Here is a 14,312-nt window from a genome sequence, read left to right on the forward strand (position 1 = left end):
TGAAGTTCTCTCGTTTATGTTTCTATCTATTTATTTCATTTTGTACCCCGAAGAAGTGTACGCAATATATGGAAGTGCTTAGCACCTGGTCGTTAATTTTCCATCTTTCATGTGGTTATTTACGTATATATATATATATATATATATATATATATATATATATATATATATATATATATATATATATATATATATATAAAGGTTTTTTTGCCACGAAGGAAAAAATGAAAAACGCGAGATAGCCGAGTACTTTCGGTCTTGTTCCGACCCTTTACTAAGGCAAACTGATTTTACAGAGGAAAACATAGTCAAAAGAAGGCTAATATCGAAATTGACACTACAAGATTAGCAATAAGGACGATTTCACTCTACAAAAAAACGAGGAAAGGGGGGAGAAACGCCTGAGGGTAGCCACACCTTGAGGGATACACGCGTAAACAAGTTATTCTTCAAGAAAAACAGTACATTTTTGAAAAAAAACAAGGAAGCATATACAATTTAATATCATGAAATTTACACAAATTTTCCCCAAAAATTATTATTATATATTTACACACACACACACACACACACACACACACACACACATATATATATATATATGTATATATATATATATATATATATATATATATATATATATATATACATATATATATATATATATATACTATAATATATTATATATATATATATATATATATATATATATAATTGAATGACAAAAATGATAAAACCGTGATGCAAAACGCCACAATGTTAAAAGGGAGTAACATGACAAAACAACACTATCGAACCTGTCATGCAAGAAGCACCTGATTAGTTGTTCATCGCTGTTACTGTTATTCCATGGAATCAATTATCATTGGAGACATAATTGAAGACTTTTTGCTCTTACAAGCGCATGCCCGTCACCCGCTGCCCTCGCCATTTGTTCCTCGACCCTTCTACGTACATCATCTCCTACACTATTGTGACGACTCCCTTTAATTCCGATATATACAGTCAGTTTTGTTAGAAAAAAATACCGGAAAAAATTGAGCTGGTGTTTTTTATATTTTTTTTTATTTTGTATTTTTCCATTTCATGCTGTACCTGAATCTTACAGTTCAGCAACTCCAGATCGACCTGCATCGTTTTTCAATGTAAATATTTATTTTCAAGTATTATACTCACTTCTCTCTCTCTCTCTCTCTCTCTCTCTCTCTCTCTCTCTCTCTCTCTCTCTCTCTCTTTGTTTATAAATGTCTTACATATATCTAACGCTGTGAATTTATCGTAAAACCATAGTACATGACTGCCGCAGGAGTTAATAACAACAAACGAGTAACATGAAACTGTTACACGTACGCATATCTATTTATTTTTTCATTTTCTCTTTCTCTTGAACAGAAATATCTGCTGTTTACAAAAAGGGAGGAAGAAGAAGAAGAAAAAATAGAAAAACCTTTGAAATCCTCTCTTTCTAGTTAGAAAATACATAAGGTTCGTCTTTTGTTTTAAGGTGACTGAGTAAGAAATTCATTGCTTTATTTGTTTTCGGGATGTTTTGAGCTTAAACAAGATGGATGCCATACACACTCGGCACAAACCATGCTGGATGGTACCTTTGATTTTGTTGTTATATGCCCCTTCCACTTGGGATAATCAGTGTTTCCAAAGAGATTTAATTTCATTCGGTATATTTTTTTTTTATTTGACGTTAACTAGGAAGTTATCCAAACACTGATATTGAGATATTTTTGTTGAGAATTATAAAAGGAATATCTGATTCAGTTCTTATCCTTTTGGTCCAGCTTGTTTTTATCCGTTTAAGATTTTATATAGTGATTCTAGAAGGTTTCAAAATGTATATAATCTAAAGAAACAACAATGGAAAGCCTTAACAGCATGTACTTTGCTTGCTAAAAGCAAATTTTAGATTAAAAATTGAAATATTTTTTTAAATAGTAATACCGCCCGAGAAATATTTTCCTTTGTCAGTCAGGAAATATGAAGTATCTCGTTTACGTTAGTGTTCCCTTTGGTTTTCACTCATTTATTGCGTTACCCTTCCACAATGTCAATTCCACGATACAGGGAGAAGTGTAAGACCGCACTAGCCAGGACTGATAGTAGTATTGAGAATGCAGATTACAAGTTGAATTATCTCCCAAACTATAGGGTTTAGAATGTGGGTCGCGGTACCACATCTACGTCGTGAGCCACAACGCTGTGGGTGTAAGCCCAAGCAGCAGCACCGCCGTCGTCAGGACTCTCGGAGGACCTCCCCAGCCCCCGCAACCACAGCAATTCTTCTCAGTCAACTCCTCCAGCATAGCCATTTTCCCGAAAGCGTGGAGATCTCACGGATGCCCCATTTCCCACTTGGTGTTAGAGTATCGCCAATACAGTGACAAACATTGGATTCAAGGTGAGAGTTTTTATTCCTCCTTTTTTTTTGTCGCTCTTAGGATTCATAGCTATGCATATCAGTGTTATATATAGATATATATATATATATATATATATATATATATATATATATATGCACATATATATAATATATATATATATATATATATATATATATATATATATAATATATATATAAAGTCATTTCACATTACCGAGATTCATATACATACATCGAGCTACAATGTCCTTTAATATCTAATTCGCTCTGCCACGGAATTAATATATTTCATATATGCTTAACCGAAGGGGATTTTTTTTACACGATAATAGATTTGCCTGGTCCCGGGCGCGAACCCAAGATGGCATTCAAATCAGGAACGTCAGTGAAGCTTTTACCTACCCCTTTCGCGGTGGTGGGGTAGGTAGAAGCTTCATGACGTTCTGGATTTGAATGTCTTCTTGGGTTAGCGCCCGGGACCAGGCAAATCTATTATCGTGTAAAAAATTCCCCTTCGGTTAAGCATATATGAAAATATATTAATTCCGAGGTAGAGCGAATTAGATAGTAAAGGACATTGTAGCTCGATGTATATATATATATATATATATATATATATATATATATATATATATATATATATATATACATATATATTTCACGTGGAGAAAAATTCCCTAATATTGGCTATTTCTCGTTTCTTCAAAATATGCTCATCAGGAGCACCCAGGCCACCTTACATACATCTTGGACTCTTACTTCAATCTTGTCTGCTTTTTCGAGCTTTCTGTATATTAAGGCGTTTTAATTCAATTACCTTTTCAACTTCAACTGCATAGCTCTTTCTAGATCTTCCTCCCCTCCCTTCCTCCTTGCACTCTGAATTATACACTCATTTTTACCAACTTCTCAATTCTTTTCACATGTCTTTACCATTAAAAAGTGCTGTAATATTCGTCATGCTCCACTTTGTACTGCACCACTTCTGCTATTTATATACTTCTAACCCTCCGAATAGTTCTTATGATACATAGTGTATATAAACGCTTCGCCTCAACAGCTTTCACTTTTTTCTTTTATCCACATCTATCGTTAATAATCCGTGTCCATAAAGGAACACTTGATTCAGCAATTCACCAATTCACTAAGATATTCCACTTTCGCTTTTCTAGGCTATTTCAAGTATTTTATTAACTTATTTTACGACACGTCTTTATCTCAAGGATCATGGAATCTGGTTTTACTGGATAAGATTTACATAAGAGACTTTTATGGAGACTTTTACTATATCCTCTGGGATTCGTTAGCGTGAATGATCCCCTATCCTCTAGTTACCTTCCGTCCCCTCTTAATGTACATGCAAAGAAAATTTCCGTTATTTTATTTGCTCGTTATTCTAGCAAAATATGTAAAGGATAGCCACTTGATGTAAGTAACCTCAGAGGGAGAGATTCACGTGCAAAGGACGTATATAGTGAGATTGCTTGAGAGAGTGCTGCTTGAGGAATATTGAGTCCTATCTCACGCACTGTAGTTGCTTTATCATATCAATAATTTTATGTGAAAATAATAACATATCAAAATGTCAGCACACAGGGGATACCTCTTCTGGTTGGAGTTAGCTTACATCATATGCAAAGTTAATGGGTGAATTGAACACAACTAAAAAGCCCTTCATTTTTCGGAAGGCTGAAACAAACCTCTAAAAGTTAAAGTACTTTGACAAAATCTCCCATTCAAAATTGATCTTACATTATATTAGGATTCTGATCACATTCTTAATCTCAATTGTGCATACTTCTTCAGCCACCTAAACTTTAATGAAATTTTGCAGAGCTGTTATTTGTATTAATGTGGCATCCTTCTTTGTTTCAAGGATCAATTCGGCAGTGACTACCCAGTTTTCCTCTTTGACCTCTCCCAGTCAGTGAAAGTGCCTTATTGGTGATATATATATATATATATTATATCTATATATATATATATATATATATATATATATAATATATATATATATGTTAAGTGTTTACATAATAAAAATATGGAATGTTAGTCCATATATATAAAAGATTGCTTGCAGGAATGTGATCAGACTAGAGACGCTAAAGATGACGTATACAATAAGTATGTAGGCTAAGATAACATGCCGTCACCTGTAGTCATTCAATTGTTTATAAAACATTAGTCCAAGCTCCCTGCTTGAGACAACTACCCCGACCTATAATTCAAACGGCCTACGTGATCTGTAGCGTGTCTCATTTTGTGTTCGTATGAAACTATGTCATTTGTATGTATGTTTCATATGTTTCGAACTACTGTCTGTTCCTTCATAACTTGTAACAGAGATGGTAGACGAGCAGAACAGAGTTAGCGATCGTCATTGGAAGACCTGTACCTCTTTACCTATGCTTTATCATGTAGAGGAATAGGATTAGCCATCATCATTGGCAGAAGCGATCAAGCTATCGTTATTAGAAGACTTGTACAATCATATGATCTTCAGCATGTAAAACTTCAGAAGAATACATATAGTTTATATTTCGTGTTTTCTACAAGAACCTCCTCACCATGAGTTTAACACATCGTCGTAATAACCAACAAGATAATACCGACTTCGTAAATGATCTACAAACCCCCAGACACTCCATGAAGATGGAAGTGCAATACCAACCGACTTAGCGTAAGATTATCGCTAGTCTAACATTACCTCATAGGGCGCCTTATCATACAAGGCACCCAAGCCCTAATATTGGTAGCCAGCGTACCAGAAGAACTCTACAACGTCCTACGAAGAAAAACCAGAATAATAAATCATGTATCATAAGAAGTCAACGACGACGGAAGCAGCAGATTCTTCAAGCAACATAGTATCATCGTTAGTGAGCGACTTCAGAAAACAACAAGAACTCTTAACGACGACGAAAGCAAGAGATTCTTCAAGCAACTTAGTATCATCGTTAGTGAATAACTTCAAGAAACAAAACCGACGTGTCCTTTCCTACGACAACGCAAGCTTCGTCTCTCATTAGAATCATTCAAGAAAACATCGTTAGTGAGCGTTTCCGGCACTCCAAGAAACAAACCGAACGCGTCTGCAGCATCGGATTTTCAAGGGCTCGAATCATCGAAACAACGCGCACGGGGAAACTGAAGCCAAACCAGGTCATCCGCTAAATAGAGAAGGAGGACCAAGGCCGTGTGTCGTTATCAGAACACCGTGACTTCCCACAAAAGCAAGCTAAGTACAATTTTTTTATCATTTGGAGTAACTTTGAGTGTTTCCTTTGCAGGTCGAATTTCGTTATTCCTGTGGCTGAAGTTACGAGACATTCTTAATCTTACTGTTTACAGAAATTATCAACATCATTGAGATTTCGCTACTGCGAGTTTTTTATCTTTGAGTGTCTGTTTCCAGAAGTTCTACTGAAATATCATAATCATATACTATGTTAATTTTATCATTTGGGGTGATTATTAATCCCTTACTTAACAAATCATATTAAACAGTGAATATGCGTTTACGCAGTGGACGTCTGTATTTATACAGATGCATGGATAGGGTTCGTTTAAGCACCGTAGTGATTAGAAAACACACAAAAACAAGTGGAACACCCGTACAAATCTAGATAAATTAGAGGTAACACTATTTCGGGTCATGACAATAAATGCTCCTTTGCAAAGTCCCGATCGCAGTTTTAGCCTTGAGTTTTTTTAGTTATATAAAATATCGAACCTCAATGACTCAACTTAACTTTTAAAATATGGCTGGATTGCAAGGAATAACATGTCTGTAAAAAACTTTCATCAGGCTAAATGCGCTGACCAGGATCCCTCACTATTTCAAATTTAGCAAAGAATGAAGTACAAACAGTTAATATTGAATGCAGTAGTGATAACTTGTCTATTAGTAATCGCTCATTTCCTAGATAGTTTCGTCATTCATTGCTTTATACGTAACCAGCAACATAATGCTAAAAACACACAATACGTTGCCGATGGTAATAAAGAGAAGGATCTTAATTATTACAAAAAAAAAAATAGAAACAGTAGCCCGTTCAGAATCAAACAAGCAAACTCGGTGACTGTGTCACCTAGTCAAGCGGTCAAGGTCAGTCAAAAACTGCCGTAGTGTTCAAAGCATAGCAAATTCCATACAATAAGCGACTCTAGCAGAGTGGGGAAAAGCGATGTGGTTCATACATACCGGATATCTTTTTGAATTAAAAAGGATTTTTTCCTATGAAACACACGACTGTATAAAGTAATCAGAGCAGGTTTTCGTTTAATTTTAATACATTAAGTTATAATAAATACTGGTGGATTAAGCCCAACTGTACGCGCCGTAAAAATTAGAATATCTTGTTTTATTTCTTTAGTAAACGTAATATCCTGTATTTACGGACTCACTGTCTGTTGTTCGAACTTCCCTAATGAGAAGTCCGGATAAGCGAGTGCATACAGATACCTCTATAGTTATAAAAAACATTGATCTGTATCTAGCGTAATTGTAAGATTCATCTAGGGGTATACAAAATATTATCTTACATCCTGCAAATAAGGCGTGTTTATCAAATGAAAATCCTATAAAACCTTTCAAACATATTGAAATCCGTTTGAACAAAAAGAGACAGTTAATCAAATAATAACTTATATAGAGGAACTATACATTTGTCTCATAAATCGTAACATTGTTCAAATGACCCAACAGAATTCTCCCACAACCGCAGTCGCACTTTGCACGCAAAATCTCGAGAAGCATGCACCCCTCGAATGTCTTAGTGCGTGTAAAAAAGACTTTGCTGGAAATGAAATTTTAATCCTTCCCGACACTCTGAAATATAACGATTTCCGCGAACAAAAGCCCTAGACACGGTTGACTCGCTGCAAACAAGTTAATATAGTAATCCACAAAAACCTATACATATAAATATCGCATTTCTTTTATTGTTGCTAATTTTTTAATCCCGCCCAACCAGTCGTGGATGAATCTCTCTGATAATCTATCTAAAGAATATCAGTAAAGTCATTCAAGCAGAGGTGATTCAGCAGAATTTTTTTTATCTTTTACCTGAATACCAGGAAGTTTCTCCACTAGCGAGTGATCTCTGGGAAAAACGGATGTAATTTAACACAAAACACGGTCTAAGGACAAACATAAAGCTATTACGTACCTTCGTATAGATTCTCAATGAAATTTCAAAATAGAGATAAATGACGAAGTTGAAAAATGTTAGTAATAGGAGTCATTAGGAAATCAAATAAGCCCATATAATTTTTCCCTCAAATGTCATGCCATAAAAGATCGGATTTCGCGTATCTGCTAGATTCTGTCGCTTAAACAAGGAAACGACTCCCGATAGTTTCCAGTGCGATGTACCGACGACATCTTATCTCTGTTAGGTTAGAATAAATTTTTTTCACCAACTTGGACTTACTTAAATGCTTTTACCAGATACATTACCTAAGTGATTGTACCTCATACACCGTTTTCAGCACACTCAGGGGACATTATCAATTTTTACGTATGCCTCCGGCTTACGTTGCGCCCCAATTATAATATAGTGTTTGGAGACTTTTAAGGATACCCTACATGCTTATAGTTGGTCTTGTAATCTTTTCTAATACCTTAGAAGTACATTCACATAAAGTAGAGCTAGTGCTACAGAGACAAAGACAAATAATCTCAGAGTAAAATATCTAAATGCGAGTTTTTTAAAACCGCAACATGTGATCTAGGTTTATGTGTCTAGTCAAGGTCTTAAAGTAGTCTATGGTAAGGTGTCGGCTATTCATAACTTTCCGGTACTTATTAACGTAAAAGGGGGATACAGCACTTTTGCACTGTAGTGGGTATTACAATCGTATGTAAATATGTAACTCTTCAATCATGACAGCTCCTTTAACAGATCTTACGAAGAAGAGCGTAGATTTATTATGGTCTGAAAAGCATCAACAGGCGTTCGATATCTTAAAAGCGTAAAATGCAGCTTACCTAACTTAAAAATCCCTGATTTAAATAAGGAATTTTTGTTTTTTTTTTTATTGCAACAGACGCCTCAGACCAAGGGTAAGAGGGATACTACTTCAGTAATATGATAAACAGTTCTTCCCTATAGCTTTTATTCACGTAAACTAAAGCCCTCTGAAAGTAAATATGCAGAATAGGCAAGGAAGGGCTAGGTATCTGTTTTAACACTAGTACATTTTAAGTTCATAATCTATGGCTATCCTGATAAAGTCCTTACTGAACATGAGTCCTTTACCGAGTTTTTCAAAGGCTTTAATCACAGTCAAAAGGAACTCGGTGACAAATGATCATTCAGGTTATTGGAGCCAAGATAAGATATCTACCTGGGAAAGCAAATATCATAGCTGACGCATTATCCCGCAATCCCGCACCATACAGCAAAGAACCATTAATTGGACTAAAAGATATAGAAACATCCTGGCCTATTGTTAAAACCGTATCTAAACAGAAAATTCCTTAACCCAAGAATCGCGAGCATTGAATATCTGGGTCGGACGCGCAGCAGAACTGTTACAAACTGAACAAAAGCAAGTGGTCAACAGCGATAAGCAAAACAATAAACACCAAACAATAAACACTTCGAAACGGAAACAGGTCAGCGGCTAAGCAAAAACAATAAACACTTCGAGCAGAAACCCTAAAGCAAAAGTATATTTATAGTATGTGTATCAGAATAATATAATCAAATGTAATGTTCTATGTAGGTCTGTGACGAGGAAACCCGAAGAACAACAGCAGAGGACTAACGACCAGGTAGTAGTAATAATCTCTCTCATACCAATCGTCATAAACTGGTTGCATTCCGTCATCCAGGGTTCCTCCTATGTCACAGAAAGCCAAATCACTGTTTTACTGGCCTACAATGCTTACAGATATAAAAAGCACATAACTGATTGTAACACCTGTCATGAAAACAAGGGACACACTAAGACACCTGTCAGTTAAGGGCCTATCCTGTGCCAAATCAATCCTTGAAAGAATATACGTAGAATATTAACAGAATTACGAGTCTGACAGAGGAATACAAACACTTCTTAGTGTTAATAGTTCCTTGACACGTTATATAGAATTAATAGCACTAAAAAACAAACACCGCAAATTGAGTGCGTTACGAATATTTATGAGTGCTAAATCAGTAAATATGGAATTCAACACATAATAATCTGTGACTCGGGTGGTGTAAATCAATAATAATCTCCTTAACACGTTGTGTGAATTCCTTTCCATTAAGAAAACCAATAATATATTTTATCACCCAGAGTCAATCGGTTGGTAGAATACCGGATAATAATTAAATAGGAAGTGTCAATGTCTTACGAGTTACAACTCGTGATATTGGATCCGAACTGGATTATAGCGGTTCTCGCGGTTTTAAATACCTTTATCATTTATATCTTGTATCTATAGAATTGATGCCGCAAGTAGCCTTATACGGTACGCCGCTAGAACACTTTTCCACATATTCAAGCCAACCATTAATTTATCAAATATATATAAATAAATAAATATAAAAAAATAAAATAAATATGGATACAAGTGGAGTCAATATAATACACTCCGTAAGAAGTCGGAAGGGTTACAAATTATAATAAAAAAGGAATCACGATAAAATCAATAAGCAAAACGTAACCATAGATAATTAAATATCCAAATATATATGCGTAAAGATTTGAACTCTAACTTAACGCTTTAGTAATGACAAATAAGCTAAAAGTTCAAAAACACATATCAAAACCTACTGACATATTGTCTGTCCAGGTGATTTATATTCGTAGTCAATGTAAAAAAAAAAAATAATAATAAAATAATAATAATAATAATAATAATAATAATAATAAATAAATAAATAAATAATAATAAAATAAAAGAGATTTTAAAGTCAGGAAGTCTAGAAGTGAAAATGTATCTATGAAATAATCCTATATGAATCTTATACAGGGCTAATAATATATATAGAATTTGTATGGAAACCTTTTTCATTAGTTTCAATAAGGAATATTTAATTTAACATAATCATGCAGTTTTCCAACATGAAACTAATATATTGTTCAATTTTGGTACTGTTTTTTTCAGACATTCTTCTCATGTGGGTCGAGTATTAAAAAACAAAAAATTTATCCTAAAGTCGTATTTATTACAGCAAGTAACGTAACTCTTAGCTGGCTGAGAGCAATCTCCTGCCAAGGTGACGACGTCATCCATTGTCGTATCAGCATTTGTTCCTTTAAACCTCAATAATCTGCTTACACAGGCTTCATCCGTGTGTCGTCTCTGCTTGCAAAAGCAGAATGACTGGAGAAAGGAATGCTTAGCCGAACTTCTCATGGGCAAGGCAGACGTTAGGTACAAGTGTCTATCGGTGTGCGCAATGCAACTTTAGCTAAGGAGTTGCAATCATTTTAAAATTAATAACAAAATAAGCAAATAGAATTTCTATACACAAAATGAATTAATTTTTCTGAACCTCATAGACATTAGAAGTATCAAGATATATATGTGAAATATTTACTTGCAACATTAGCCTATTACAATTCAAGTAAAAACATTCATGGGAAAATGTCACATTTTCTTGAAAAACCCAAAGTTTATTTAGAAATTAGTTTACATAGTGGGTTTTTTTCGTTGCATCTCCTACCTATTAATAAAGTTTTTAAAATTAACCTCAGAGGATGCGCGCGAGAAAATGAATATGAAACTTTTGTTAGGGCACATAGGATCAGATTTTATCACAACTTAATTTCAGTTAGTATAGAGAAATACAGAATCATGATTAATCTTCTCTTTGACTCTTATGTTGCCTGGCAATCTTACAAATAGCTCCGTTTTCCACTTCTTTGTCTAGTAATTTACTACCAGTAATATCGAATTTTCTTTGGGATTTGTATTGATATCTGTTTGTTTGTTATAATTATGGATATTTTTACAGTCATCATAGACCTGGATAGGTTCACTCATTGTTAATGCCATGGATAAAAAAGTTTGTACAGCGGACTCTTTTGAATTCCAAAATATCAGCGAATTCATGTGGGTTAAGTCTGGTCTAAATGGCTCTCTCCCCTCCCCTGTATTTGGATGTCGTCTGAATGTACTCTGCCCTTGTGACAAGTATAATTTCACTTGCAGGCTGATTAATGGAACCTGGTTACAGTATCCTGCAGTACGAGAGTTTCACATCGCAACTTCAAAAAAATCGTTCGTCGCAGCGGACGACTACAGTCAAGTAACAACCGCCTACAATGTGAAAGGAATTTCATGGACTTCTTCGACCGACACCGTATCTCGTCGTTAATCTCGACCGACACCGTATCTCGTTGTTAATCTCGTTTTAATGCGGAATGCTCCGGCGGCTGTCGGAATCGACTACGAAAGGGACATACTTCCGACAATTACGACTTGAAGGATATTCAACTCTACTTTGCTGGCGAAGGACTCGTGCTGGGATGATCTATTCATCGCGAACGTAATCGTGTAGCTTAGGATGCAGAGAATAAGTATGAGCGCAATATAGAATGTTGGACCCGCCCAGGCAAATTTTCCCCTTGTTTTAACCCTGTGAAATAGGCCGTTTCATTGGGCCATAGGTGGTTGTCTGGAACTGTGTAATGGACGAAAAGTTGTTCGAACGCTAGTTAAAAGTGAAGTAGTATAACCTCGGTCATGTATCCTATATATATAAAGTATCATGTATCCTATATATAAATGATCATAAATAACAGAATCGAAATATATTTTTTGCGTGTACGCACTAGGAATCTATATATAAATGATCATAAATAACGGAATCGAAATATATCTTTGCGTGTACGCAATAGGAATCTATTTAAAGTGCACATATATTAATCATAATTATATGAATCTCCATATACATATGTATAAACAAATCAGGTAGCCTATAATCAATCTGTTACCTTTTATCTTACCAATATCTGCAGTTATATGAGTTAGTATATTGATTAATGTATCAGATATATAACATTTAGCATAAAATCAACGAATCAATCAGCATAAACATTAATAATTTATCAATTCATATATGAAATTTTTTATCAGTTAAATATGATTATCATGTTAATCTTCATTCTATGCAATTATCAGAGTACATTAGTATTTCTGTAGCATATGTATCTTAATGAGATGAAGTGAAAAAACTGTATCATTATATATCACGTGATCACTGTTATTTACCAATATCATTGTTTTATATTTTATTACTTGAATCAATTCATGTACACCATGAATTTTTATTTACTAATGTATATATATATATATATATATATATATATATATATATATATATATATATATATATATATATATATATATATATATATATATATATATATTCACATAGTGTCTGTATCACACTCCTATAAGTCAAATGCAAGTCAAGTTTGAGTAATATTCAGTAGCTGGTTTTGGTAGCTGACCGAGCTAATGTAAGTGTTTACATAATAAAAATATGGAATGTTAGTCCATATATATAAAAGATTGCTTGCAGGAATGTGATCAGACTAGAGACGCTAAAGATGACGTATACAATAAGTATGTAGGCTAAGATAACATGCCGTCACCTGTAGTCATTCAATTGTTTTATAAACATTAGTCCAAGCTTCCTGCTTGAGACAACTACCCCCAGACCTATAATTCAAACGGCCTACGTGATCTGTAGCGTGTCTCATTTTGTGTTCGTATGAAACTATGTCATTTGTATGTATGTTCATATGTTCGAACTACTGTCTGTTCCTTCATAACTTGTAACAGAGATGGTAGACGAGCAGAACAGAGTTAGCGATCGTCATTAGAAGACCTGTACCTCTTTACCTAAGCTTTATCATGTAGAGGAATAGGATTAGCCATCATCATTGGCAGAAGCGATCAAGCTATCGTTATTAGAAGACTTGTACAATCATATCTGATCTTCAGCATGTAAAACTTCAGAAGAATACATATAGTTTTATATTTCGTGTTTTCTACAAGAACCTCCTCACCATGAGTTTAACACATCGTCGTAATAACCAACAGATAATACCGACTTCGTAAATGATCTACAAACCCCCAGACACTCCATTGAAGATGGAAGTGCAATACCAACCGACTTAGCGTAAGATTATCGCTAGTCTAACATTACCTCATAGGGCGCCTTATCATACAAGGCACAAGCCCCTAATATTAATATATATATTGTATATTATATATTATATATATATATATACTATATATCTTTATCTTCATATATATATACTATATATAAGTAATATATATCTATCTATAGATAGATATATATAATCTATTATATATATATATATATTATATATATATATATATAGATAGAGAGAGCGATCTAGAGGATACTATATATATAGATCTATTATATTAAGCTATATAGATATAGATATCTGTCTATATAATAGATATAGAGATTATAGATATATAGAGATATATTAATTTTTAAAATATATATATAACTAGAGATATATATTATATATATATCTATAAATATATATAATAATATTATATAATAATATATATATATTATAGAGATATATATATATATAATAATATATATTTAAAGAGAATATATATATATAATACTATATAGATATATATAATAATATATATATAATTATAAGATATATTGATATATATAGATCTAGATAACTATATATAATATCTATATAATCTAGAGATATCTTATCTTTATATATATATATATCTATATAATATAATATAATATATCTAGATATTCTAATAGATAATAATATATATATATATATATCATATAATATATAGATATATAATATATAATATCTATCGTCATATAATATAATATAATTTATATATATAATATCTATATCTATATATATATATTATTATATATAATTATTAGAA

The 14,312-nt window shown here is 33.4% G+C and overlaps 1 protein-coding gene across 1 annotated transcript in view; it reads left to right on the forward strand.

The window, feature by feature from the left end:
- Window positions 1-14,312, forward strand: part of LOC135201874 (cell adhesion molecule Dscam2-like) — a 242,404-nt gene that overhangs the window by 186,788 nt on the left and 41,304 nt on the right. The window contains 1 exon segment of the mRNA XM_064231174.1: window positions 2,164-2,413. Coding sequence (XP_064087244.1) covers window positions 2,164-2,413 — 250 coding nt within the window.

This window comes from Macrobrachium nipponense, chromosome 28 (assembly GCF_015104395.2).
Source record: "Macrobrachium nipponense isolate FS-2020 chromosome 28, ASM1510439v2, whole genome shotgun sequence".
Lineage (NCBI taxonomy): Eukaryota > Metazoa > Arthropoda > Malacostraca > Decapoda > Palaemonidae > Macrobrachium > Macrobrachium nipponense.